General features: G+C 44.6%; 1 protein-coding gene across 1 annotated transcript; it reads left to right on the top strand.

Moving 5' to 3' along the window:
* Nucleotides 1-488: 488 nt before the first annotated feature.
* Nucleotides 489-23,486, top strand: ntsr1 (neurotensin receptor 1 (high affinity); the record flags this gene model as incomplete). The annotated part of the gene is made up of 4 exons (XM_080534193.1): nucleotides 489-1,166; nucleotides 13,219-13,420; nucleotides 20,516-20,600; nucleotides 23,231-23,486. The coding sequence occupies 4 exons, from the start codon at nucleotides 489-491 to the stop codon at nucleotides 23,484-23,486; spliced, it is 1,221 nt and encodes a 406-aa protein (XP_080390319.1).
* Between the last annotated feature and the right edge of the window lie 1,146 nt (nucleotides 23,487-24,632).

Here is a 24,632-nt window from a genome sequence, read left to right on the forward strand (position 1 = left end):
AAACATCACTTTTCTTTCATTAACCGTCAGTGTAAATATATGTCTCTAACAACCACTGAAATGCCACATACAGCGTTTGAAAGCATGCCAGAGTAGGCCTATGTGCTATGTCCCTTCTCTATCAGTGTGTTTAAATAGTCGGACACCGTCAACCAAGGGTCGTGTCTATTTTCGTTAGTACGCGAGGTAAATGGACAACACAACAATTGAGAATAGATCTCTGAAAGGCCGTGCGTCACCACTCAAGGTTCCGCTCGCACCCCGCCTCCTTCAGCGCCACGTATAAAAGCAGCGCAACTTTCTCCTTCAGCTCAAACCACAGCTCTCCTTCCACCTCTCCCTGTCCCCTCCTCCCTCCTTCAGCGCCTTTACGCACGGACTCTGATCTCCCATGTGAATGTGTTTTATCAACAACATTTCATACACGAGCAGAATTTCCGCAAACATTTCCTTTGGAGTTCCTGATTTCCTCACCACAGTTCCCGATAATGGATCTCAACGTCACACTGACGGGCCATAATAAGTTTATCAACTTACGCGCGCTGAGCGCTCAGGAATTCTGGTTCAGCAACAACTCGGACTCGACCGTTGACAACATCACGGAACTCCCGGTACCGGACGAGGACGACTTGAACGTTAACACCGACATCTACTCCAAAGCCCTGGTCACGGTGATTTACGTCGCGCTTTTCGTGATCGGTTGTTTTGGAAACTCCATCACCCTGTACACCCTGCTCACCAAGAAGTCCCTCCAGAACCTGCAGAGCACCGTGCATTACCACCTGGCCAGCCTGGCCGTGTCCGACCTCCTCATCCTGCTCGTCTGCATGCCCATCGAGCTCTACAACTTCATCTGGTTCCACTACCCCTGGGTGTTCGGGGACGCGGTGTGCAAAGGGTACTATTTCCTCCGCGACGCCTGCGCGTACGCCACCGCGTTCAACATCGCCAGCCTGAGCGTCGAGCGCTACATGGCGATCTGCCACCCGTTCAAGGCCAAGAGCATCATGTCGCGTAGCCGCACCAAGAAGCTCATCAGCGGCATGTGGCTGGCGTCCTTCCTGCTGGCCACGCCGATGCTGCTCACCATGGGCCAGACGCAGGACAAAGGGCACAAGCTCTGCACCTCCACGGTGTCCGCTATCACTCTCAAAACCGTGCTCCAGGTGGGTTTAATTAAACACTCTGGGTCTCCATCTCTCTGTCTGTCTGTCTCTCTTCTACTACAACACCCCCACACCCCATCCAGTCCTTCCTTCTCTCTCCTTAATGGACACTCATTTCGTGAGTTTAGAATTATAAGGTTCTATCTCCGTTTAGGGCAGTTCAGATATTGAGCGTCAAAGTTTTTACATTCCATTATGTTTTGTGAGATGGAACCTTTGTATTTTACGAATTACTAACTCAAAAATGTCAACATTTTAAAAATAACACCGCACAGGCATTAATAAACACCTAATGGATCAGATTATGTAAAAAACTCAATTTTGACAAAAATGGAGATAGAACCTTATAATTCTAACGTCGCGATTTGTTTAAATATGTACAGTATTTGATGCTCTTTGATGATTAACCAGATTAGTGGTGAATAAATAGCTCTTAAAAGTCTCTGTTACGACCCTCTCTCTCTCTCTTTCTCTTTCTCTTCTCTCTCTCTCTCTCTCTCTCTCTCTCTCTCTCTCTCTCTCTCTCTCTCTCTCTCTCTCTCTCATCCCTGCAACGATCTGTTTGTTACGTGCTGGTGTTTTTACGCGTGTATGTATCGGAGTAGTACTGGCCGTGGATGTGTTCACGTCCTATCCGGTGTTTCCGTTACCGAGACACGGACAGACCGACCTGTTGATTACCGTGATTGTAAAGTGTGTAACTCACGCATAGTTCACATCATGTCTGCGTAATAACGATAATGCTGGGGATGTTATCTCTTATAACATAATAATATACAGTATAATATTAATATAATATCGCTGCTGGAGGTGTAGATCATTCAACATCAGGAGGAGGACTGATCTAAAAGAACTAGACTACAGGAAGACTTTCACCTGGGCAGGTGGATATACTTAGAGAGGAGAGGGGGAGGTGGAGAGGGAGAGAGAAGGAGAGGGATAGAGAGAAAGAGGGAGGAAGAGAGAGAAAGAGGGTAAGTGAGAGAGAGACTGAGGTGCACATCTTATAATTAATTTCAGAATGTGTTGTTGTATACTGTATCTACTTGTGATCTAGATGCTGTACACGGGTGTGATTTAGATGCTGTACACGGGTCTGTCCATAAATACAGGGTCACTGTGTGACATCAGGTACAACATTTATAAATGGTTTCATGATTCTGTACTGTATGTGTTACCTTGCTGTCTCATGTAGACTCGACTGGTTTCAGTGGGCCAGGGCCTTCTGTCTTTTTAAAGGGAAGGATGTGTTTTGCTTTGCGCATTCCTCAACCATAGCACCGTTACAAAACAGATGTTATGAATATATATTATAATAGTGTATGTGTAAGTAATACATTACTATTATACATTATTATTATTGTATAATTAATAATATGATATATTATAATAATACATTTTGTATAGCACTCAGTACTCAAAGACACTACATTCCATGGAGAGAAGAGAATTGATAGATAGGGGCGCCTGGTGGCGTAGCACACTCATGTACATACAGTAAGTATTTAGACCCTTTGTTATGACACTCTTAAAATGAGCGAAAATGCAAAAATGGCATCAACAAATCACTCAATAAGTTTAATTGAGTCCAAGGATAATAGTTCATGTAATTTTGTAATAACCGTAATATATTTGTTTTTATAGGGCCTCTGATTTGCGTAGAAATCAATTACACACTACGACTAATCAACTACTAATCAATTACACACTATGACACTACCAACTCAGCAAATGTAAGTTCTATCCGATAGCATTGCTTGCATCGTTTCTAGTCCCATGCACGTGCATGCGCTGGCCCCTTGAGCGGTCTGGCCCTCAGCCCAGCCAGTGGTGGTGATTCCTCTCTGTGTGTGTGTGTGTGTGTGTGTGTGTGTGTGTGTGTGTGTGTGTGTGTGTGTGTGTGTGTGTGTCGGTGTCGGTGTGTGTTTGTGTGTGTGTGTGTGTGTAAAACCAGGAAGCCTGACTAAACTACTAGAGAGGAGTGCTGTTTATCTCCATCCTATTCTTCTAATCCCCGAACAGATATTCTATCCATCGCTTTAGCGGTCCGGTGATCTTTTGTGGATAAAGAAAATCAAAGATTAGCTACTGAGAACCTCTGAAGAGAGCTTGAGTACTACGCTCTCAGATCCCTTTCGTTCTTTGAGAGCAAGAGAAAACAGTATGGCTGGCAGATACATTTGTCAGAGCATGCCATGACTGTAAAGAGACTGAAGAGATATTGGAAACCATAGTGGTAGATAATGTCTGTCCACAATTTTTACAGTTCATTTGTTCTTAGTTTTCCATATGTATGTGTATGTATCGATACATATTGTACATCCAGTGGCGGAAATAAGTATTCAACACATCAACCATTTTTTTATTCAACATATTTCCATTACATTTACATTTAAATTGATTTACATAAAATTTAGACCAGACAATGGACTATTATATAGGCTACTGGGTAAGTGATACATGGCTTGTAAACAAACTTACGTTTTAGGACGTGTTCAACAGCAAGGACTGTGTGATCATCCAATTATGTGTTTTGAACATGTTGATGTTCTATCAGCATGTTGTGAGGTGCTAAACATGCAGTTGTTTGTAAAATAGGGTAAATGTATAAACAACAAACTGTTCATTCAGTTATTTCACCCCCAACCCCCCCCCCCTCCCCAACCTGTAACCCATCTTCAATTCCAGTGCAGTGTATTACAGCACCAAACATCCTTGAACCCTGCAACATTTCTTATCAGTTTCACAGCATTAATATTCTAGAGAAACCCTTGCCACAACAAATGACTTGAATAGTGACATGGTGGTATGTCTCCCCTCAATCAATGTCTCCTCAGGCTGAGAGAGACAAAAGAGAGCACGACTGCCTAGTCTGAGCTAGATTACTTTTCCTGCTACGACTGGTTGATTGATGATTCACTTACTTAGTCAAATGTATTGATTGTAAATTGCTTTGGAATAAGGCATCTGCCAAATGCCAAAGATGTAAATGTAAATAGAGAGAGAGAGAGAACAATATATAGAACTGCGCTCGTATCTAAAAAATGGCATCAGTTTGAACGTGTGCACTCTTCATTAGATTGAATTAGATTAGATTTAACTTTATTTTCATTGACAGAGTACAAGTAAATGTATAAAAAACTAACTGTTCATTCAGTTATTTCACCCCCAACCCCCTCCCCCCCCCCCACACACACACACACCCAAACCTGTTATCCATCTTCAATTCAATTCCAGTGCAGTGTATTACAGCACCAAACTTCTTTGAACCCTGCCACATTTCTAATCAGTTTCACAGCATTTATATTCTACAGAAACCCTTGGCACAACAAATGACTTGAATAGGGACATGGTGTGTCTCCCCTCAATCAATGTCTCCCCAGGCTGAGAGTGATGAGAGAGAGAGAGAGAGAGAGAGAGAGAGAGAGAGAGGGAGAGAGAGAGAGAGAGAGAGAGAAGGAGAGAGGGAGAGAGACAGAAGTGTGTCCTGAGGATGTATAGTAATTACTGAAGTGAGGGAAGGGAATGGGAAGAGAAAAAGGAATGGCGGGATATAATGCAGATGGAACACTTCAGTTAATTTGTTTCTAATTCTAATTATTCTGCCATTCCTCTCTCTCTCTCACTCTCTCTCTCTCTCTCTCTCTCTCTCTCTCTCTCTCTCTCTCTCTTCTCTCTCTCTCTCTCTCTCTCTCTCTCTCTCATACTGCCCAACCTGACCAGAGACAGAGGGACAGACAGTGGCTGGTATCTGGGCTTTAGTTGAACACTGGCATGCACTAACCCTACACAGGGGAGGCTGGTGGAAGCTGGTGGAAGCTGGGGGAGGCTGGTGAGAGCTGGTGGAGACTGGTGGAAGCTATTTGAGGCTGGGGGAGCCTAGTGGAGGCAGGTACTATTTGATACCATTCCTCATTCCATTGCAGGCATTACAATGAGCCTGGCCTCTGATGTCACCCTCCCTCATGCTCCCCTGGCTTTTTCAAGCCCTGGAGTCTGGACTGTGGCCAGATAGGGACTAGACTACACACCAGTGGCGTGCAGTCAGGTGAGGCAGGGTAGGCAGTGCCTCACCCAGGCATTTAAGAAAGAAAAAGAATATCAGTCTTTTTAAAATATTTTTTTATTATTGTTTTATCTCAAACATGTATTTTTATTGTATTTATTTTACTCATTATTCTTAACTTTAATGTGTTAAAATGTTGTTAAAATAAAAATAAATGATGTAAAATGTGTTGTTTTAAAAATATAATGCATGCCCTGGCACCAGGAGAGTTTGCTCCCAAAGCTAGCTGATTGCTGGCGAGAGGCTGAGGCAGTGCCCCTGTGCTATGCGAAGTGATAGACCAACGGTTTCGTAGGTTTGCGCATGCGTAGTCTGTTCTCACATTGTCTTCATTGATGGACGTTGAGGCACCGTGCAGGCTGCCTCTGACAGCATGATTGACAGTTTGCGTTTGGCTTGCCGTAGCGGCATTCCTCTGCTGTTCGCGCCGCGGTTCTAAATTTCCCCAGCTAACTTGAGATCAGCATCATGGATATCCAACAGTTCAAAAGATTTTCAACCTTCAGTTTTGAGCAAAAAACGAAATGTGATTGAAAATGGGAGGGCAACACCTGACCTATCTCAATTAACCCAAAGGAAGGGACAGAAGATTGTACGAACATTTCAAACGGAATGGTACAAAAAAAAGGACTGGCTGTGTGGATGTAGCCAGGCTAACAAGCTGTTCTGCTTCCCTTGCCTACTGTTCTGGTCTAGCGACAGCGTGTGGGTGAAAGGGGGCTACTGTAACCTGAACAATTTTCCAAGAGCTTTAGAGAAGCATGAAAAATCCATAGCCCACATCCACTCTCAGATGGCCTTGGAAACCTTTGGCAAAAGTCGCATAGACATGGCCCTGGATGAGCAGCACCGGCTGCATGTTACTGCACACAACGCAACGGTAGAGGAGAACAGGGAAATCTTGAAAAGCCTAATTGATGCAACATGCTACCTTGCTAAACAAGAATGAGCATTTCGGGGGAACGACGAGAGCAGTAGCTCCATCAATCGTGGGAATTATGTCGAACTTTTACATTTGATGGCAGAAAAGGATGAGAAATTAGCCACACATTTGCCTACGCATGTTACATATGCTTAAGATAATGTAGGCTATTGCGTGCCGGTTCAAATGCTGTAAATCCTGTGTTGTTGATGCAGGTGAATTTATATTGTCATTGAGCTGTTTTGCGTGCTGCTGTAAATCCTGTTGAGATGCAGGTGAATGTAGGCAATGCCATACAGGCTGTTGCGCTACGCTATGTATAGTTATGAGATAACAATACATGACATTTTTGACCAGCTATTTGATAGTATAGTATATATGGGCTATGTGATTGACTTTATAGTATAGTATATTAGCCTACATTACATTACAGTCATTTAGCCGACACTTTTATTCAAAGCGACTTACAATAATTGCATTTAACGTAGGAGTGTACTGCTTTTTTAAGGCAAAATGAAGAATAGCAAACTAAAAATACAGTATAGCAATAGCAATAGCATAGAGAAGAATAGCAAACTAACAATACAATAGGTGCTTAACAGGGAGGATTCTGGTAGTAGGCCTACTTCTTGAAGAAGTGAGTTTTGAGCCTGCGTTAAAAGATATAAGGGCTATTGATTGCCTTTATAGTATGCGCTATGCCATTTGAAGTCTGGCTGCTGCGTTAATCGCATGATTTTTTTTAAATAGCTCACTGCCTACCCAGCCAATGACCTCACTGCATGTTACTGCTACACACACACACCCCCACACACACACACACACACACACACACACACACACACACACACACACACAAACACACTTTGGGACAAGATAGGGACTACACACCCTCAGGGGATTAAAGTGTTGGTCAATGCAGACTAGTGTAATTACTGTGTCTAGACTGAAGGAGGCTCTCTCACTCTCTCTCTCACACACACACACACACACACACACACACACACACACACACACACACTCACACTGTGGCCATGATAAGGAGGTGAATGGAGTACAAGAGAGAGTAAGGAACTGTGAAAATGGCTCAGCTGGAGAAAATGATAAAAAAGAGGTGCAGAAAGCCCTAGTTAATTAAAGAGACACAGTGTGTGTGTGTGTGTGTGTGTGTGTGTGTGTGTGTGTGTGTGTGTGTGTGAGTGTGTGTGTGTAGCTGTCTCCGCTGCTAGCGTCATCACATTGTCATTCAAGGTTTTCTTTTCAGCAGCTCTGGGACAGAAGCTCTGGCATACACAGCTATCACCCAAAGACAGGCTGGCGTTGTTGTGTGTTAATGAGAAGCTGTGGTCTCTTCTCCAAAGGCATCATAATCATCTTCAATATAATTTGTCAACGTTCAAACCAGCTTCAACTGAGGTTTTTTCCCTCTGTCTCTTTGGCACCACACACACACACACACACACACACACACACACACACACACACACACACACACACACAATGCACAATCAATCAAACAGTTGTTCCCACAGTTACTGTGATATAAAGTGGTAAACAACAGCAGCTCCAAGTACACACACACACACACACACACACACACACACACACACACACACACACACACACACATACACACATACACACCTAGTGTACACACACAAATATTCTCATATCTCATATATGTAGATATAGATCTTAACGTAACCCTGAATGCATTGTGGCCAAAATCCCTGAATGCATTGTGACACCTTTATCTTGTATTAGCAGTAGGCATAATACAAGATAAAGGTGACAATAGTACAGGTAAAACAGGATACACTAGTGGTGCAACTAGTAATAATAGATAGTTCAGTAGTAAAGTGGCTGTGAGCTTAAGGTTTTTGTGGTCTGTATACATGGGGATAGTCAATTGTCTACAGTGGGCTTGTTCATGAGCCTGATCGCCTGGAAGAAGTAGCTGTTGGTTAGCCGAAGAGGTCTCGCCTTTTGGACGTCATTGGTTCGAGCTGGCTGTGGTTGGGGTGGCTGGGATCTTTGATGATCCTCCGGGCTTTGCTGACACAAAAGTGTCCCAGCCAGTCAAAGATCCCAGCCACCCCAACCACAGCCAGCTCGAACCAATGCTGTCCAAAAGGCGAGACCTCTTCGGCTAACCAACAGCTACTTCGGCTAACCAACAGCTACTTCTCCCATTTGTCTATATCCTGGATGGAGGGAAGCTCACATCCAGTGATGCGCTCGGTTGTCCGCACCAGCCTCTGTAGCACTTTGCAGTTGAGGGCAGTGCAGTTTCCATGGCAGGCAGTGATGCACCCAGTCAGTATACTCTCGGTATACTCTGTAGAAGGCCCACATGGTCTTCAACCCCATTTGATAAATTATAAATGGACTGCACTTATATAGTGCCTTAGCGCTCCAAAGCGCTATGACCTTTCATTCACCCATTGACACACACATTCACACACCAATGGAGGCAAGCTACCATGCAAGGCGCCAGCCCGCTTATTGGGAGCAATTTGGGGTTCAGTGTCTTTCCCAAGGACACCTCGACATGTGGCCAGCTGGGGATCGAACCGCTGACCTTGTGATCATTAGACGCTGGCTCTACCTCCTGAGCCACTGCAGCCCCTGTTCTTCAACCGTCTGAGATGAAAGAGGCGGTGTCAAGCGCAAGTTGTTTTAAATGTGCTTTATAAATAAATATGACGTGACTTGACTTGACTGATCATCATCAGACTTCTGCCCAGCGCTAAGATATAGAGTTTGGAAAACTACAAACATTGTCAAGGAGTTTAAATCAACTGCGGCACAGGAATATCAGAAAAGGTGATATTATAACTGATATTGTCGTTATGAAATCACGGCTTTCAACGCCTCTCTGCCAATTAAAATGCTTGTTTTGATCAATGGTTGAATGGAACCCCATGTGTGTGGTTGTATGGATTGGAACCCCTCCTGTGTCTGGTTGTTGTGATAACGCCGTTGGTGTCTGGGAAGTGAGAGGTACCCAGCTGTTTGATGGCTCACGCTGACTTCAAGGATCTCCCAAACTTGGCTTCACAATCATCCACAGTTTCCAACTGGCTCATTACTTCCTCTCCCCTCCTCTCCTCTCCTCTCCTCTCCTCTCCTCTCCTCTCCTCTCCTCTCCTCTCCTCTCTCCTCCCCTCCCCCACCTTCTCTTCTCTTCTCTTCTTCTCTTATCGTCTCTTCACCTTTCGTCTCCTCTCCTTAGTTGGGCTAACCCTGTGCCCAACTGTACATATCATATCTTTGGTTTCTCTCTCAAGCGGTGGTTTCCTCTAACCCTCTGTCCATCGTACTCACTGATGAATCGCAACCAGGGGAGGCTGGTGGAGGTAGAAATCAGAATGGTATCAAACTCGTTACACTAACAGCAAAAGTCCTGTGAGTTTTTTTCATGATAGATTGTATCGGTTTATGCTCTCTGCCTAGAAAAGAAGTTCATATATCTATCACCGTCGTTAGTGACAGAGGTTTGTTGATAGTTCTAAAGTTCATGAAAATCACTATCGTTAGGGACGTAGTAGACACTAGACACTAGTAGATAGACACAGATAGTTCTGGAACAGATTCAAGAATATGATTGGCATGGCAATCTCTCTCCCTCCCTCTCTCTCTCTCTCTCTCTCTCTCTCTGTCTCTCTCTCTCTCTCTTTCTCTCTACCTCCCTCCCTCCCTTTGTCATTTTATTCATCAACACTAGCGATGTCAATCTCAAGTGTCTGATGAATTATAGATATATTCATATCTAGCTGCATGTCAACACAAACACAAACACATTAATTAAACAACTATCTACTATCTATTGATTCAGCAGCTACCGTAATCTCCTATTGTGTCTTTGCCGGCGCCGCTGTAGACCTGTGTGTGTGTGTGTGTGCGTGTGCGTGTGCGTGTGTCTGTCTTCAAAGTACACAACTCCAGTTATTATCCTCAGGTCACAGTAGTAGGGCATGCTGACATTGCCCTTTTGGCTGCAAGTCTTCTGGGTTTTTTGTTCCCCCTTTTTCCCCGTTCTAATTAGAATGTCATCGATGTGGGAAGGATTGCTAAGAATATAAATGATAACAGACAGATGTTAGATGATAAACTGATGTTTAGTATGTCCACCACTGATATGAATACAGTACGTCGCTGCTGATATGAGACAGCTGGTGCTAACTACAGACAGACAGACTGACTGATCCTAACAGTGTTGCTAACAGACAGACTGACTGATCCTAACAGTGTTGCTAACAGACAGACTGACTGATCCTAACAGTGTTGCTAACAGATACACTGACTGATGCTAACAGTGTTGCTAACAGACAGACTGACTGATCCTAACAGTGTTGCTAACAGATACACTGACTGATGCTAACAGTGTTGCTAACAGACAGACTGACTGAACAGTGTTGCTAACAGACAGACTGACTGTTCCTAACAGTGTTGCTAACAGATACACTGACTGATGCTAACAGTGTTGCTAACAGACAGACTGACTGATCCTAACAATGTTGCTAACAGACAGACTGACTGAACAGTGTTGCTAACAGACAGACTGACTGATGCTAACAGTGTTGCTAACAGATACACTGACTGATGCTAACAGTGTTGCTAACAGATACACTGACTGATGCTAACAATGTTGCTAACAGACAGCATGTCACAACTACACTTAGTTAATTACACTCCATCCCTCGCTTTCACCGTCTCTCTCTCCCTTTTGTAAGGCGATCAACTTCTCCAGAATTGAGTTAATTGAGTCGTCACTTACAAGCGAGTTCGTTTAATCTCCACGAGACGTCCTTGATATAACTTCTTAAGATAAAATGATCGAATCAAATATTAGGCACCACTACTGAACTGTTCTTTAAGAGAATATTTATTCAAGCACATCAGCAAGCAATAATAGTTCATTTCCATGGAAAAGGGGTCCTATCTAGTTTCACCTCCGCAGGCCAGTATCAGCTAGCTGTCAATAGGTTAACTGCAGAAGCTTCACCAGACAAGAACCCAGTTTCGCCTTGGTACATAGTCTTTATACATTTGATTTAACATTTGGGGCTGGGCTGTCCCTCCTCCCCCTATCTGGTAGTTTTTAACTGTCAGCATTAAATCTGTTGCAGCTGTGACCATTTGATTTGTAAGCAAACTTCAACTCTTTTCGGTGTGAGTGCGAGTGTACTGTGTGTTATGTTCTTCTTCTGGCCCCGCCGGCCGTTAGTCATGGTGAGAGTGGTTGCACACTTTGTCGGCTGTATCCACCTGTAGGAGCAGCCTAACCTTGCGCAACGTTAGACACACACACATTCTGTTATGTTTTTAAGAAATCAGTAAGCATTAAGAAATCAGTAGCCTAAGCATATGCACACAGTTATATTTTTAGGATGAACAGACATTTTTATACAGTTAATTCAACGTGCGTTCTAAAGCACTAATTGGCCAGTTATTTGATCTTCAAACCCATTCCCTCATGACTAGGTCAGTGTGTCCTTTATCAGAATAGCTTGTGAAAACATAACTGTTGAAGTTACACAGAGTTCCATGACTTGGGATTCGATTAACAAGTTAAAATATAGTATAGAAGAATAGACTTATCATTAATCATTAGTTATGAAAGTATAAAATCAGTACAGGAAAATAGAATATCATAACAGCAGATGTAAAATGGTTGTTAGCACATAGGTCAAAATAAGTAATTTACAGGCGGTTTGAATCATAAAACTTTCTTTTAGTCAGGAGCTTTTCTTCTTCTTGTCGCTCAAAAACAGAACCTCTCTTTTGGCTTCGCGTGACCTTCTAATTTTTCTCAACTGACCTCAGTCACATATTATTTAAATGAGCACAGTACATGATTTATCACTTCTAGTTATTTTAATACAAATTCCCAACACTTTATCATTCTGTCTCTCTCTCTCTCTCATTTACCCTCTCTCTTGCCCCTCTTTCTCTCCCTCCTTCCCTTTTTCTTGCTCGTTCTCTTTTTTCCTCTCACTCAACCTCTCTCACTCTCTCCCTCTCTCTCTCTCTCTTACCCTCTTTTTCTCTGACTCTCTCTCCAACTATTTCTCTCTCTCTCTCTCTTTCTCTCCATTTCACTCTCTCTCTTTCCATCTCTTTCTCTCTTTCTCTCTCTCGTTCCATCTCTATCCAGCCACATAACATCCACTTGACTTTCATGCCTCACTGCCCAAGCCGAGTTCCAGTGAATCAGAGAGTCAAGTGTAATAAATACAAACGACTGACATTTAAATGTCCAAACTGTTAAAAGTGGCTTTCCATCAGAAGGCCTGGCCGTCGTCTGTACACATCTTAGAGCACATCTTAGAACACATCTTAGAACACATCTTAGAACACACCTTAGAACATATCTTAGAACACATCTTAGAACACATCTTAGAGCACATCTTAGAACACATCTTAGAACACATCTTAGAACACATCTTAGAACACATCTTAGAACACATCTTAGAGCACATCTTAGAACACATCTTAGAACACATCTTAGAACACATCTTAGAACACATCTTAGAACACATCTTAGAGCACATCTTAGAACACATCTTAGAGCACATCTTAGAACACATCTTAGAACACATCTTAGAACACATCTTAGAGCACATCTTAGAACACATCTTAGAACACATCTTAGAACACATCTTAGAACACATCTTAGAGCACATCTTAGAACACATCTTAGAACACATCTTAGAACACATCTTAGAACACATCTTAGAGCACATCTTAGAACACATCTTAGAACACATCTTAGAACACATCTTAGAACACATCTTAGAGCACATCTTAGAACACATCTTAGAACACATCTTAGAACACATCTTAGAGCACATCTTAGAACACATCTTAGAACACATTTCGGAGCAAACCAGTACTTCTGTTGCAATCATGTCAAAGTCAAGTTAGAAACAATGGATTTCTGCTAACCCATCCCCCACCCCCCACCCCCTAACTCTCCCCTCCACCCAACACTTAAACTGATTGAAGTTCCCCCTCCCCCCTCCCCCTCCTCCTCCTCTCCCGTCCTCTCCTCTTTTCAGGTGAATGCGTTTCTGTCCTTCGTGGTTCCCATGGCAGCCATCTCAGCGCTGAACGGGGTGATAGCCAATCAGCTGCTACGGATGTTCCGGGAGGCAGAGCAAGACAATCGCATCTGCATCGTCGGGGGCAATGCCACCACACTTAGCGTTACCGTGGAGCCCAACCGTGCCCAGTCACTCCGTCATGGAGTCATGGTGCTACGTGAGTACAATGAACGCTCACATCACACACACACTCACTCACACACACACCAGTCCAGCAGGAGGCTGGAGGGGTTCCAAGCAAACCAATCAATACAATCCTCGTTCATGTAATTGGCTAGGATGTAGTTGGCCCACACACACACACACACACACACACACACACACACACACACACACACACACACACACAGCACACAGCACACACACACACACACACACACACAGACACACACACACACACACACACACACAGCACACACACACACACACACATAGTTGTTTGGCTCCAGGGCTCTTTTCATATGTTAATGCACCAATAGGAGCCAGGAGAACACAGCAGACTGTACAGGAGAACAGGAGATAACACAAGAGAGGCTCTCCTACATTGATGATACAGTACAATACACACTCACTGAGTCTGTGTATTGACAGCACTCACAGACATACAGACTCACACACTCACAGGCAGACAGACAGACAGACAGACAGACAGACAGACAGACACACTCACAGACAGACAGATGCACAGTAAGACAGACAGACTCACAGACAGACACACTCACAGACAGTATTACAGTATTACATCCAACCCTACTACACATGCACACACAAGCACACACACACACACACACACACACACACACACACACACACACACACACACACATGCACAGCAGACACACTCACTCATGATAATTCACAATGACCTTCATCCTCAAAGATGCAGGTTTTCTAACGGTCCATGTTATCATATTATAGTCTCCAGATTATGGATATGAACTCATATTTCAGCGTGTAACACAGGCTGTGTTGGCTGAGATGATATACAACCATAATAATAATGATATCTATGTGTCTGATCATGCTCTATGGTAGACAGAAACACTCTGGCCAATCAGCTCACTCAGACACACACACACACACACACACACACACACACACACACACACACACACACACACACTCACATAATGGAGCCAATTTGGAGGTTAGAATTCAACACACGGTCCCTCGCAATTATCTCAAACTAGTCCAGCATCATTATTCATCATGTTGTGATTTGGGTAAAGCCCTTTCCTTCTCCCTCCGATTGGCTTTTAAATCACCAACCTTTAATGGCCAAAAGATTTATTCCAAAAGCTCTGACCAGGCTACAAAACTCATCATGGTTGTTTCAACATGATGGACATCCAGAATGATTGGGTTGGTGGCATTATATTGAAATTTACATTTTTGGCATTACATTTTAGCAGACTCCTTTATTCGAATCGACTCAGAACATGACTAACCCTTTGTCTAAGTGAGACAAATGACTAATCTATCCCTCAGTCATTGTAAGAAAAAGGAACCATGAGAGGAGACTGCCAGAATGCGATGTGATACACACACACACACGTACACACAAGTAGACACGCACGCAAGCACATAAGCATGTACATACACACACACACACGCACATTTAGATACATAAACACACACATACGTGCGCATACGTGTGCACTCACACGTGCACGCACACACACACACACACACATATATACATACATACCCACACATACACACACACACACACAAACACACTCATAGGGAGAGCTGCCAGGCTAGGATGGAATCCTGATGAATGGGTTCCTAACTGCTACTGCCTGGGGCCTGACTGGCCAGAAGAATAACACACTCTCTCGTTCTCTCTGAGCATGCGTGTGTGTGTGTGTGTGTGTGTGTGTGTGTGTGTGTGTGTGTTACGACTCCCAGATCTTATTCGTCTACGTCTAGGGAGGAGTGCCGAAACATAAAAGTGTATACACCAAGCTTAATGTAGGGAAGTAACAACAACTCACAAACCAATAGAACTTTAGTGCAAGAATGTATTTATTTACAATAATAGTGGTGAGTTTACAATACACATGCCAAAGTACAACAGGTAGACTACGAGCGGTGCCAACTCAAGGAAATCGAGTCCAGTCCTAATCTAGTGCATATATATATACAGTACAACCTAATCTAATAAATACATGGGCATCCGCTTCTTTGCCTAATGAAATAACAGGTAGATCCTCCGTGATCCTTCTTGGAGAAGCTGCAGCAACAGCTCTCTTCCGCCTCCGTCTGGAAAGGCCTCAAGACCATCACCAACTACAAACCCAAGTCCCCGCTGATGTCCGACAACCTCCCTCTCGCTAACGAGCTGAACGAGTTCTACTGCAGGTTTGAGAAAGAGACCATCATCCCCCGTCAACCATCATCCCCGTCCCCAAGAAGGCCACGGTCACAGGCCTGAACGACTACAGACCCGTCGCTCTGACCACTGTCATCATGAAGGTCCTGGAGCGCCTTGTCCTGGCCTACCTGAAGCTCATCACGGATCCTGTGCTGGACTCCCTGTAGTTCGCGTACAGAGCCAATAGATCCACGGAGGACGCCGTGAACATGGCTCTGCACTACGCGCTAGAACATCTGGACACTGCAGGCAACTACGCCAGGATCCTGTTTGTGGACTTCAGCTCGGCCTTCAATACGATCCTCCCACACATCCTGGAGCACCAGCTATCCCTGCTGCAGGTGCCGGACTCCACCTGCACATGGATTACGGACTTCCTGACTGACAGGTCTCAGCGGGTGAAGCTGGGGAAGAGCATTTCCAGCTCCAGGTCCACCAGCACGGGCTCCCCGCAGGGCTGCGTCCTGTCTCTAGCACTGTTCTCCCTGTACACCAACAACTGTGTCTCCCGCCACCCCTCGGTCAAGCTCCTGAAGTTCGCAGACGACACCACCCTGGTGGGCCTCATCTCCAGGGGGGACAAATCTGCCTACAGGGGTGAGATCGAGGGGCTGCGGAGCTGGTGCAGTTTTAACAACCTAGAGCTCAATGCTCTAAAAACAGTGGAGATGGTGGTGGATTTCCGCAGAAAAGCAGCCCTGCCCCCTCCCATCACGCTGGGAGGTACCCCGGTGGCCTCCGTGGAGTCATGCCGCTTTCTAGGCATGACCATCTCTCGGGACCTGAAGTGGGAGAGGAACACCGAGGCCCTGACGAAGAAGGCCCAGAAGAGGATGTTCTTCCTCCGGCAGCTGAGGAAATTCAGGCTGCCGAGGTCCATGATGGTCCAGTTCTACACGGCCATCCTCACCCACTCCATCATCACCTGGTTCCCTGCTGCAACGGCCAAGGACAAGGCCAAGTTGCAGAGGGTGATACGTTCAGCGGAGAGGGTGATCGGCTGTCCCTTGCCCTCCCTCGACTCCCTGCACGACACCAGGGCTCTGAGGAGGGCAAGGAAGATCATGGCCGACCCCTCCCACCCCGGCCACGGCCTCCTCACCCTGCTTCCCTCTGGAAGAAGGTTGCGGCTGCCTAAAACTGTAAAGGCCCGCCACAGGCTCAGTTTCTTCCCCTCAGCCGCCAGGCTGATAAATGACTCTGGCTTCCCCCTCCCCCCCGCCCCCAAGTCTGCCCAGGACTGAATGCACTGGACCCATTGAAAAAAACTCTGCACTGCACTTTATATATATAGCACTATCCAATGCACTGTTGTCTGTCCTGTTTTTTGCATTTGTTTTTGTTCATGTATACATGTGAAAAAAGCATAAACGCACCTACTGTAACGCCAAAGCAAATTCCTATATGTGTATGCATAATGGCAATAAATGTTATCTGAATCTGAATCTGAATCTGAATCTGAATCTGATGCAAATGTACAGCCAAGAGTATCTCACCTACTCACCTGTTTCCCATGGCTATGTGTATGAGAAAACAGATTAACTCAAAATATATGCCGTTCAATATAAGACAAACAAATGAGATAGGATGACTTAACAGTAACAGTTTCTGAGTCGGAAATGTACTTTTCTGTAATCTGTGCAGAAAGGAAACGTGCCATCTGGCTTGGGAACCAAGAGGCATGGTGAACTCCAAGGACTAGAACTTGAAGTTGCCAGATTATTATCCATCAAATAAGCCACCTGCTGTTACATCACTGACTGTTTCTTAGCGTTAGCACGGTATGGATGCTGCTTGATGGGAGTTGCATTTCTCACATCTATATCATGTTCAAGAACATTGGTCATGGTAGGAACATCACCAAATAGACCAGGGAACTCTTTTATCAAGGTTGTAATGTTAGCTTTCTGATCACTATCCAGATGTGACAAATGTGAGTCAAGAGACAACAGCATCTCAGAGTTTAGTAATCGAGGAGTCTGTAGAGGAGCATTATGCAACTCCAAACCATCTTTGTCACCATCAATAACATTACATGTGCCAGGAACCAATACAGTAGGAACGGCAGATTTGACCGCGGGCCCTGCAGTTTCATCTGGAGTTTCCTTCTGTTTGTCTCTAGCATGATATATCTTTAACATGTTAATGTGGAAAACTCTAGATTTGCGTCCCTGATCAGGCGTCTGGATAACATCATGAGTGCCACTTAACTTCTGTCCACACAGTAAGGACCTGAGAAACGGGCAGAGAGAGAGGAACCTGGAATAGGTAACATAACTAAAACCTGGTCACCTGGTTGTAGTGAACGTGGGACAGCCTTCTTATTAAAGTGACGCTTCATCAATTTCTGCGAGGAGAAAGCTTCTTTAGCGAGAGCGCATGCACTGTGCAACCGCTCCTGGAACCTGCTCACATAAGCCAACACACTTTGTGAAGAAGCACTACCCAAGCTAAACTGTTCTTTCAGAACTCTGAGAGGTCCGCGCACCGTATGTCCAAAGACAAGGTTAGCCAGACAAAATCCTAATGATTGAACAATCTCACAAGCTGCAAACAAGGCAAAAGGAACAGGGGTATGATGGATCTGATAAAAAGAGGAGTCTTTCCTCCTTAGGTTAAATAACAGCATTATTTTTTATCTTTATCCTTATTCCTTTTTTATTTCCTTTATTTCCATCACTCACTTGACCCTAAGTGTCTGACATTCTTTCCCATTGTATTCATTACAAGCCTTTTCAATCAATCAGTCCTTTGGTAGATAATTAATCAGTCCAATAGTTTGTCAATTTGAGTTTATATTTCCAGTGTTATAATCAAAATAATTAAGTTCAAATTAATCAGCTCATCTTCCTATTTTGCTGCTGAACAGGCTTAATGCACAGATCAGTAGGGCTAAGTAGTTCATCAGTCCTTTTTACAACAACAAACACACAGAAACAATGTATTTTAATCGCCTAAAGCCTCCTACACACTGTGCGATTTTGGGCAGTCCCAGACGAAAGATCACCAGTTGTGGCAATATCTGTGGTCGTAGGTCCAAAGTGATGGTCCTACGTCGTGCTGTGTGTATGGTAAAAAAATTACTGATGTTACGGTCTTGTGTCCAAAGATAGCTTGCGACAAATATCTGACAGTGTCAGAAATGTTGGATGATCGCAATGTGAATGCTGCTACGACCTACGTCAACTAACCTCGTCGCACAGTGTGCATGCATCAAATTGATGGTCGTACCCAAGATTATGGGTACGAGCTATGTCGCACAGTGTGGCTTGCAATAAACTTATAAGATCGCAAAAATCCACACACAGGGAGCGGCATATTGAGCGGCCGCTCCCGAGGGCGGTAATATTTCCGGACAAGGATCCGTCGCGCAACAGCGCCCCCGGGGTGCCGGAATAACGGTGCTGGGCTCGAGGAGCCAGTCAGCTAGTCTGCCTGGCGGCCTCCTCTGGGGCTGCCGGCCACGGGGTCGTGCGGCGGATCCTACGCAATAGGCAGGGGATAATTGGATGCTAGGTTGGGTTCAATTGGATACCAAATTGGGTGAAAAAGGGATAAAAATCTGAAAAACAAATAAAATAAAATAAAAAAGATCGCAAAAATCTCACAGTGTGTAGGAGGTTTTAGATGTTCTTATTGGTTGGATACAAACCCCAAAAGACTGCAATAATAGGCTACAGACGCAATACACAGACAGTGTTTGTCTTTATACTAAATACTAGGGGTGCAACGGTTCAGTTGGCCCACTATTCGGTATGAACCTCGGTTTTTGGGTCACGGTTTCGGTTCGGTTTCGGTATGTGTTTTTGTGCGTAAGGAGAAAAGAAATGCTACTATTTATTTACAAACTGTTACTTTACTTTATTTTGCTTATACTTATGGAACTTTAACATTTAGACACATTCCAGAATATGACTGGTATATTGTATAATATAAACAAATATAAATATATATAAACAAAAAATAACAAAAACACTTTCAAATGTGACACCAGCCAGTGTTTTGATAAACCAGTAGGCTACACTACTTACTGAAACTACAGATTGTAAGCTTTCAAATGACGTGTCATACATTGAAATCCGAAAAAATATGACGAAGTTAGACTCATTTGAATGTTGTTAGACCTCAGGCACATATTGGGTTAAACTGGCTGTATAATGAAACCGGAAACTGCTGTTAACGCTGCTAACAGCTAGCGGCTAGATCTAAACTGTATTTTAATAACATCACAACATGCTGATAGAACATCAACATGCTAAAAACACATAACTACACATAATTAGATGATCACACAGTCCTTGCCTTTGAACACATCCTAAAACTAAACTCCCTCATCGGTGTATTCAATGCCAAAACCAGAATGAATGACCCCACAACGCAGATTTGTAGCAATCCGGGGCTTCCTCAAACTGTTGCCATGTTCTCAACTCTCAACTCCACCTCGGACTTTGAATGAAACGCAGCATAAACCGAAAAAACGACACGGTTCAGTAGTGTATTGAACCGTGGAAGGCGAACCGTACCGTCCGTAAAAAAAACGAGAACCGTTGCACCCCTACTAAATACTAATGTTTGTGTGTCGAGGTTAGTTAGACTTTCTCAGGGAACGCCAATTTGAAATCAGGAGACCCCGCATGGGGATCCCAAGTTTGTCAACAACACCTCCTCTGCATCAGCTGCTATAGCTTCTTACTACCATTGCAAAGATTCCTCAGTCCTTAACCCACCCCGCCCCCCCACCCCTCCTCCCTGTCTGCAGATTACTTAGTCACCTTATTAGCTCTTTCTCCCCCCTCTCGAGACAAGACGTCCTCTGCCAGGCACTTCCTGTTCCCATGTTTCTGACCTCCTGTCTCCTGCATCTCTACTGGACAGGAGCGGTGGTCATCGCCTTCGTGGTGTGCTGGCTGCCCTATCACGCGCGGCGTCTCATGTTCTGCTACACCACAGACTGGACTGAGTAAGTAGCCTCTTATTAGATACACAAACACACACACACACACACACACACACACACACACACACACTGGTCTGAGTAAGAAGCATCTCATTAAGTGGATCTTCCTAATGTCACTATGCCTGGAGATGTTTATCACACTCCTACTTATGACCTTCTCCCTCCACCACATCCATCTCTCTCTAACTCCTTCTCTTTGTCACACACACACACACACACACACACACACAGAGGCTTGGCTCTGTATTGGCTGTAGAGACCATTGGGCAGGTCATCATTCATAGTGCTGTTCAACAGTGACAGAGGCCAGCCATTCACAACTGATAGAACACATAGATCACCCTGATTATTCTACCATCATTCACTCTCTCTCACTCTCTGTCTCCCACTCTCTTTCTCCCTCTCTCTCTCTGTCTCTCTTTGTATCCCCCCCCCCCCTCTCTCTCTCTCTCTCTCTGGATCCTCTCTCTGTCTCCCACTCTCTATCCATCTCTCTCTCTCTCTCTCTGGTTCCTCTCTCTGTCTCCCACACATTCGTCCCACTCTCTCTCTCTCTCTATCTGGCTCCTTCTCTCTCTCTCTATCCCCTCCACTCTTCTAATGTATTGGTTCCTTAATTGAGGCAAACACACAGCATTGATCAAGAGAGAGAGCGAGAAGGAGAGCGGGACAGAGAGAGAGACAGACAGAGAGAAAGAGAGAGCGAGAGGAAGCAGTCATTACCCGCCGGTAAACAAAGGGTTAGATAGGACGTCCAATAGCACGTCATACTGTCAGCGGTGTCAGAGTGTTCTAATGGACAGTTGACCTCACACAGCTAGACCAGGTGATTAGAGAGAAGGCTAGTGAACGGAGAGGAAGCAGCCATTACTCACCAGCAAACAAAGGTTGAGGGGTTTACTCTGTTCTCACACAACAACCTCTCTACTCAGAGTTCACTCTATCACAGTCGTTGAAGTTGAAGTTCTTTATTTATCCCCGAGGGGACATTACTTTCTCACAGCAGCAAGATTAATAGAGTATGGGGGATAAAAAGACACATAATAGATAATGAATAAAAAAAGGGAATAAATTGAATAAAAATAGGGAATAAATAGAAGAACACAACCACAGATTACAGATTAAAAGAGAAATACAGGTACGCATATTAAGAACATTGATATCAGCGGCTCCACAGCCTTCTCTCTCCACAGGAGCACTTAGTACAAACACACACACACACACACACACACAAACACTCATACCTGTGCAGAGAGTGAGGCTATCTGACTCACCTAGGGGACTCTTTTAGTTTTAGTTTTTAAAATACTTGAGGGAGAGAGAGAGCAATAAGGCAGAGAGAGACAGGGAGAGAGAGAGAGAGAGAGATGAGGCAGAGAGAGAGAGAGAGAGAGAGAGAGAGAGAGAGGGAGGTAGAGATAGGGAGAAAGAGAATGAGAGAGAGAGAGAGAGAGAGAGAGAGAGAGAGAGAGAGGGAGGTAGAGATAGGGAGAAAGAGAATGAGAGAGAGAGAGAGAGAGAGAGAGAGAGAGAGTTTGATCACCCTGCTCACCTCTACGGTAGTTCAGTGATTGTCACCTCCAGAGTGAATGAGTCAATCACAGATGATTAGGTCTTTTATCTGAACACCGCTAGTTATCATTAGATCTCCCTTCAAGTGTGTGTGTATTGAATAAAGGTCACAATTACTGTAGCTGTCACAGGCAAAGACTATGGCACACACACACACACACACACACGTACACACACACACACTTGAAGGGAGATATATAGATAACTCCCTGTGTTCAAGTATCAGCAGCTCTGTTTAGATGAATGACCTCATCATCTGCTGTTGTCTAGAAAGCGAGAAAGAGAGAGAGCGAGCAATGAGGCAAAGAGAGAGAGATCGATGAGGCAGAGAGTGAGAGAGAGAAACAGAATGAGCTTGATCTTGATCTTGATCTTGCTGTTGTCATCTGTGTTGTGTGCCTTATCTATAGCGGTCGTACAAGAAGGCTTCACACAAGGAAGTGTGTTACTCAATTGATCTGATACTCTTGGTCAGGTACAGGTGAAGAGAGCAGGACAGAACAGAGGCTCATTAGCGAATTGTGAATGTGGACCAAGTCTCCAAACATGGCCTTGTTCACACCCGCGACGGGTGACCCGCCTCATCAGAGACCCTACCGATGGAGTAGCACGTGTAACCAGGAAGTGTAACCAGTAAGTGTACTGTAGCATCAATATGTTAGTCAGGTGAATGGGACATAAGACAGAGGAAGCTTCATCACAGCATATTCTCCCACTGACTCTCTCCTCAGGGCCATGTACTTCAATATGGTCCTCTCCTCTCCCTCTATCTCTCCCTCTCTCTCCTCAAGGTGATGTATGACTCACATCACTACTTCTACATGGTCTCCTCTCCTCTCCTCCTCCCCTCCTCTTTCCTCCTCTCCTCTCCTTCCCATGACTCCCCTCCTCGGTCTCTCTCTCCCCCAGGGCAATGTGTGACTTCCACTGCTACTTGTAAATGTGGTCTCTTCTCCTCTCCCCTCCCCTCCTCTTCTCTCCTCTCCTCCCTCTAACTCTCCCTCTCCTCTCCTCTCTCTATCTCCCCCTCTCTCTCTCTCTCTCTCTCTCTCTTTCCGCAGTGCACTGTATGACTTCTACCACTATTTCTATATGGTGACCAACGCTCTGTTCTATGTGAGTTCTGCCATCAACCCTGTCCTCTACAACCTGGTCTCCTCCAACTACCGGCAGATCTTCTTCTCGGCCCTCCGCTACTTCTGTCTGCCCTGCCGCCGCCACGCCCGGAGGCAGAGGTGTGGCCTGACCAGGCACTCCATCTCCATCTCCAGCAACCACACCTTCTCCACCAACATGGTCAAGGAGACCGTCTACTGACAGATCACAACGTGACTGTACACGGTCGTCGACCGACCGCAACGCGTCCATGAGAGAGAGCGTTCCATTTCAGAACACAGGAGGAGGGAAGAGACTGGGGAGGGGTGTACTGGATCTGTTCACTAGTGGGACACACACACACACACACACACACTCACACACACACACGCACACACATGGACAAATGACTCATGCTCTGACGTGCGCACACACACACACACACACACACAAGAACACACACACTCACACATAGACATAAGCACACACACATACACACAATGCACACACACACGCACATACACACACAATGCATGCACACACAATTACACATACACACAATTTCCAGAATGTGACACATTAGCTTGATCCTTTGTATGAGACAAAGAGAGAAAGAACCATTGATTGTAGGTTAAATAGGAGGGGGAAACAAAAGACATAAAGAATGAAAGAAAGAAAGAAAGAAAGAAAGCAAGAAAGACAGTGAGGTGATAGATAGATACAAAATAAAATAAAAGACACAAAGAAGCCTTCACACATTGGTCAGTGGATGTGCAGTGTAACACTGTAAATATTGTAAATATGTTGTTTAATGTACATTCAGATTGTATAGTATCACCTGGTTTACAAAATATGACAAGGACCAGCACGTGCCACTGTTAGACTGTATGAGACCCATGGAGGCCAGGAAGTGTAACCAGGAAGTTACACAACATGTTAGTCAGGTGAAAGGGACATTAGACAGAGGAAGCTGTATCACAACTTATATGGACCACAACAAAACAATTACACATGTACTTAGAGAGGGGGGGGGGAGATGAGAGAGGATTAAGTGGGGAGAGATGAGAGATTATGTGTGTTGTGTACGATAGAGGCAAGAAGTATCTCTCTCTCTATCTCTCTCTCTCTTTTTTTCTTTCTGCTCTCTTACAGCTGCAATTACATAGCAGCTTTTGTTGAGGGAGGTTTGCTGTAGGCAGCAGAAAAAAGATCTCTTCAGAGTAGCCCTTCCTGCTACTTCTTCTAGCTAAAAGCTATCTACTCAAAACTCCACTTATCATGCCCGTTTCCATAGTGACAGTAACAGTATGTGAAAGTCTGCGATCTGTGATAGCACAGTAGATGACTCCATCAGAATGAGCTTTGACC

The sequence above is a fragment of the Nansenia antarctica genome, assembly GCF_963989245.1.
Source record: "Nansenia antarctica genome assembly, chromosome: 6".
NCBI classification, from domain to species: domain Eukaryota; kingdom Metazoa; phylum Chordata; class Actinopteri; order Argentiniformes; family Microstomatidae; genus Nansenia; species Nansenia antarctica.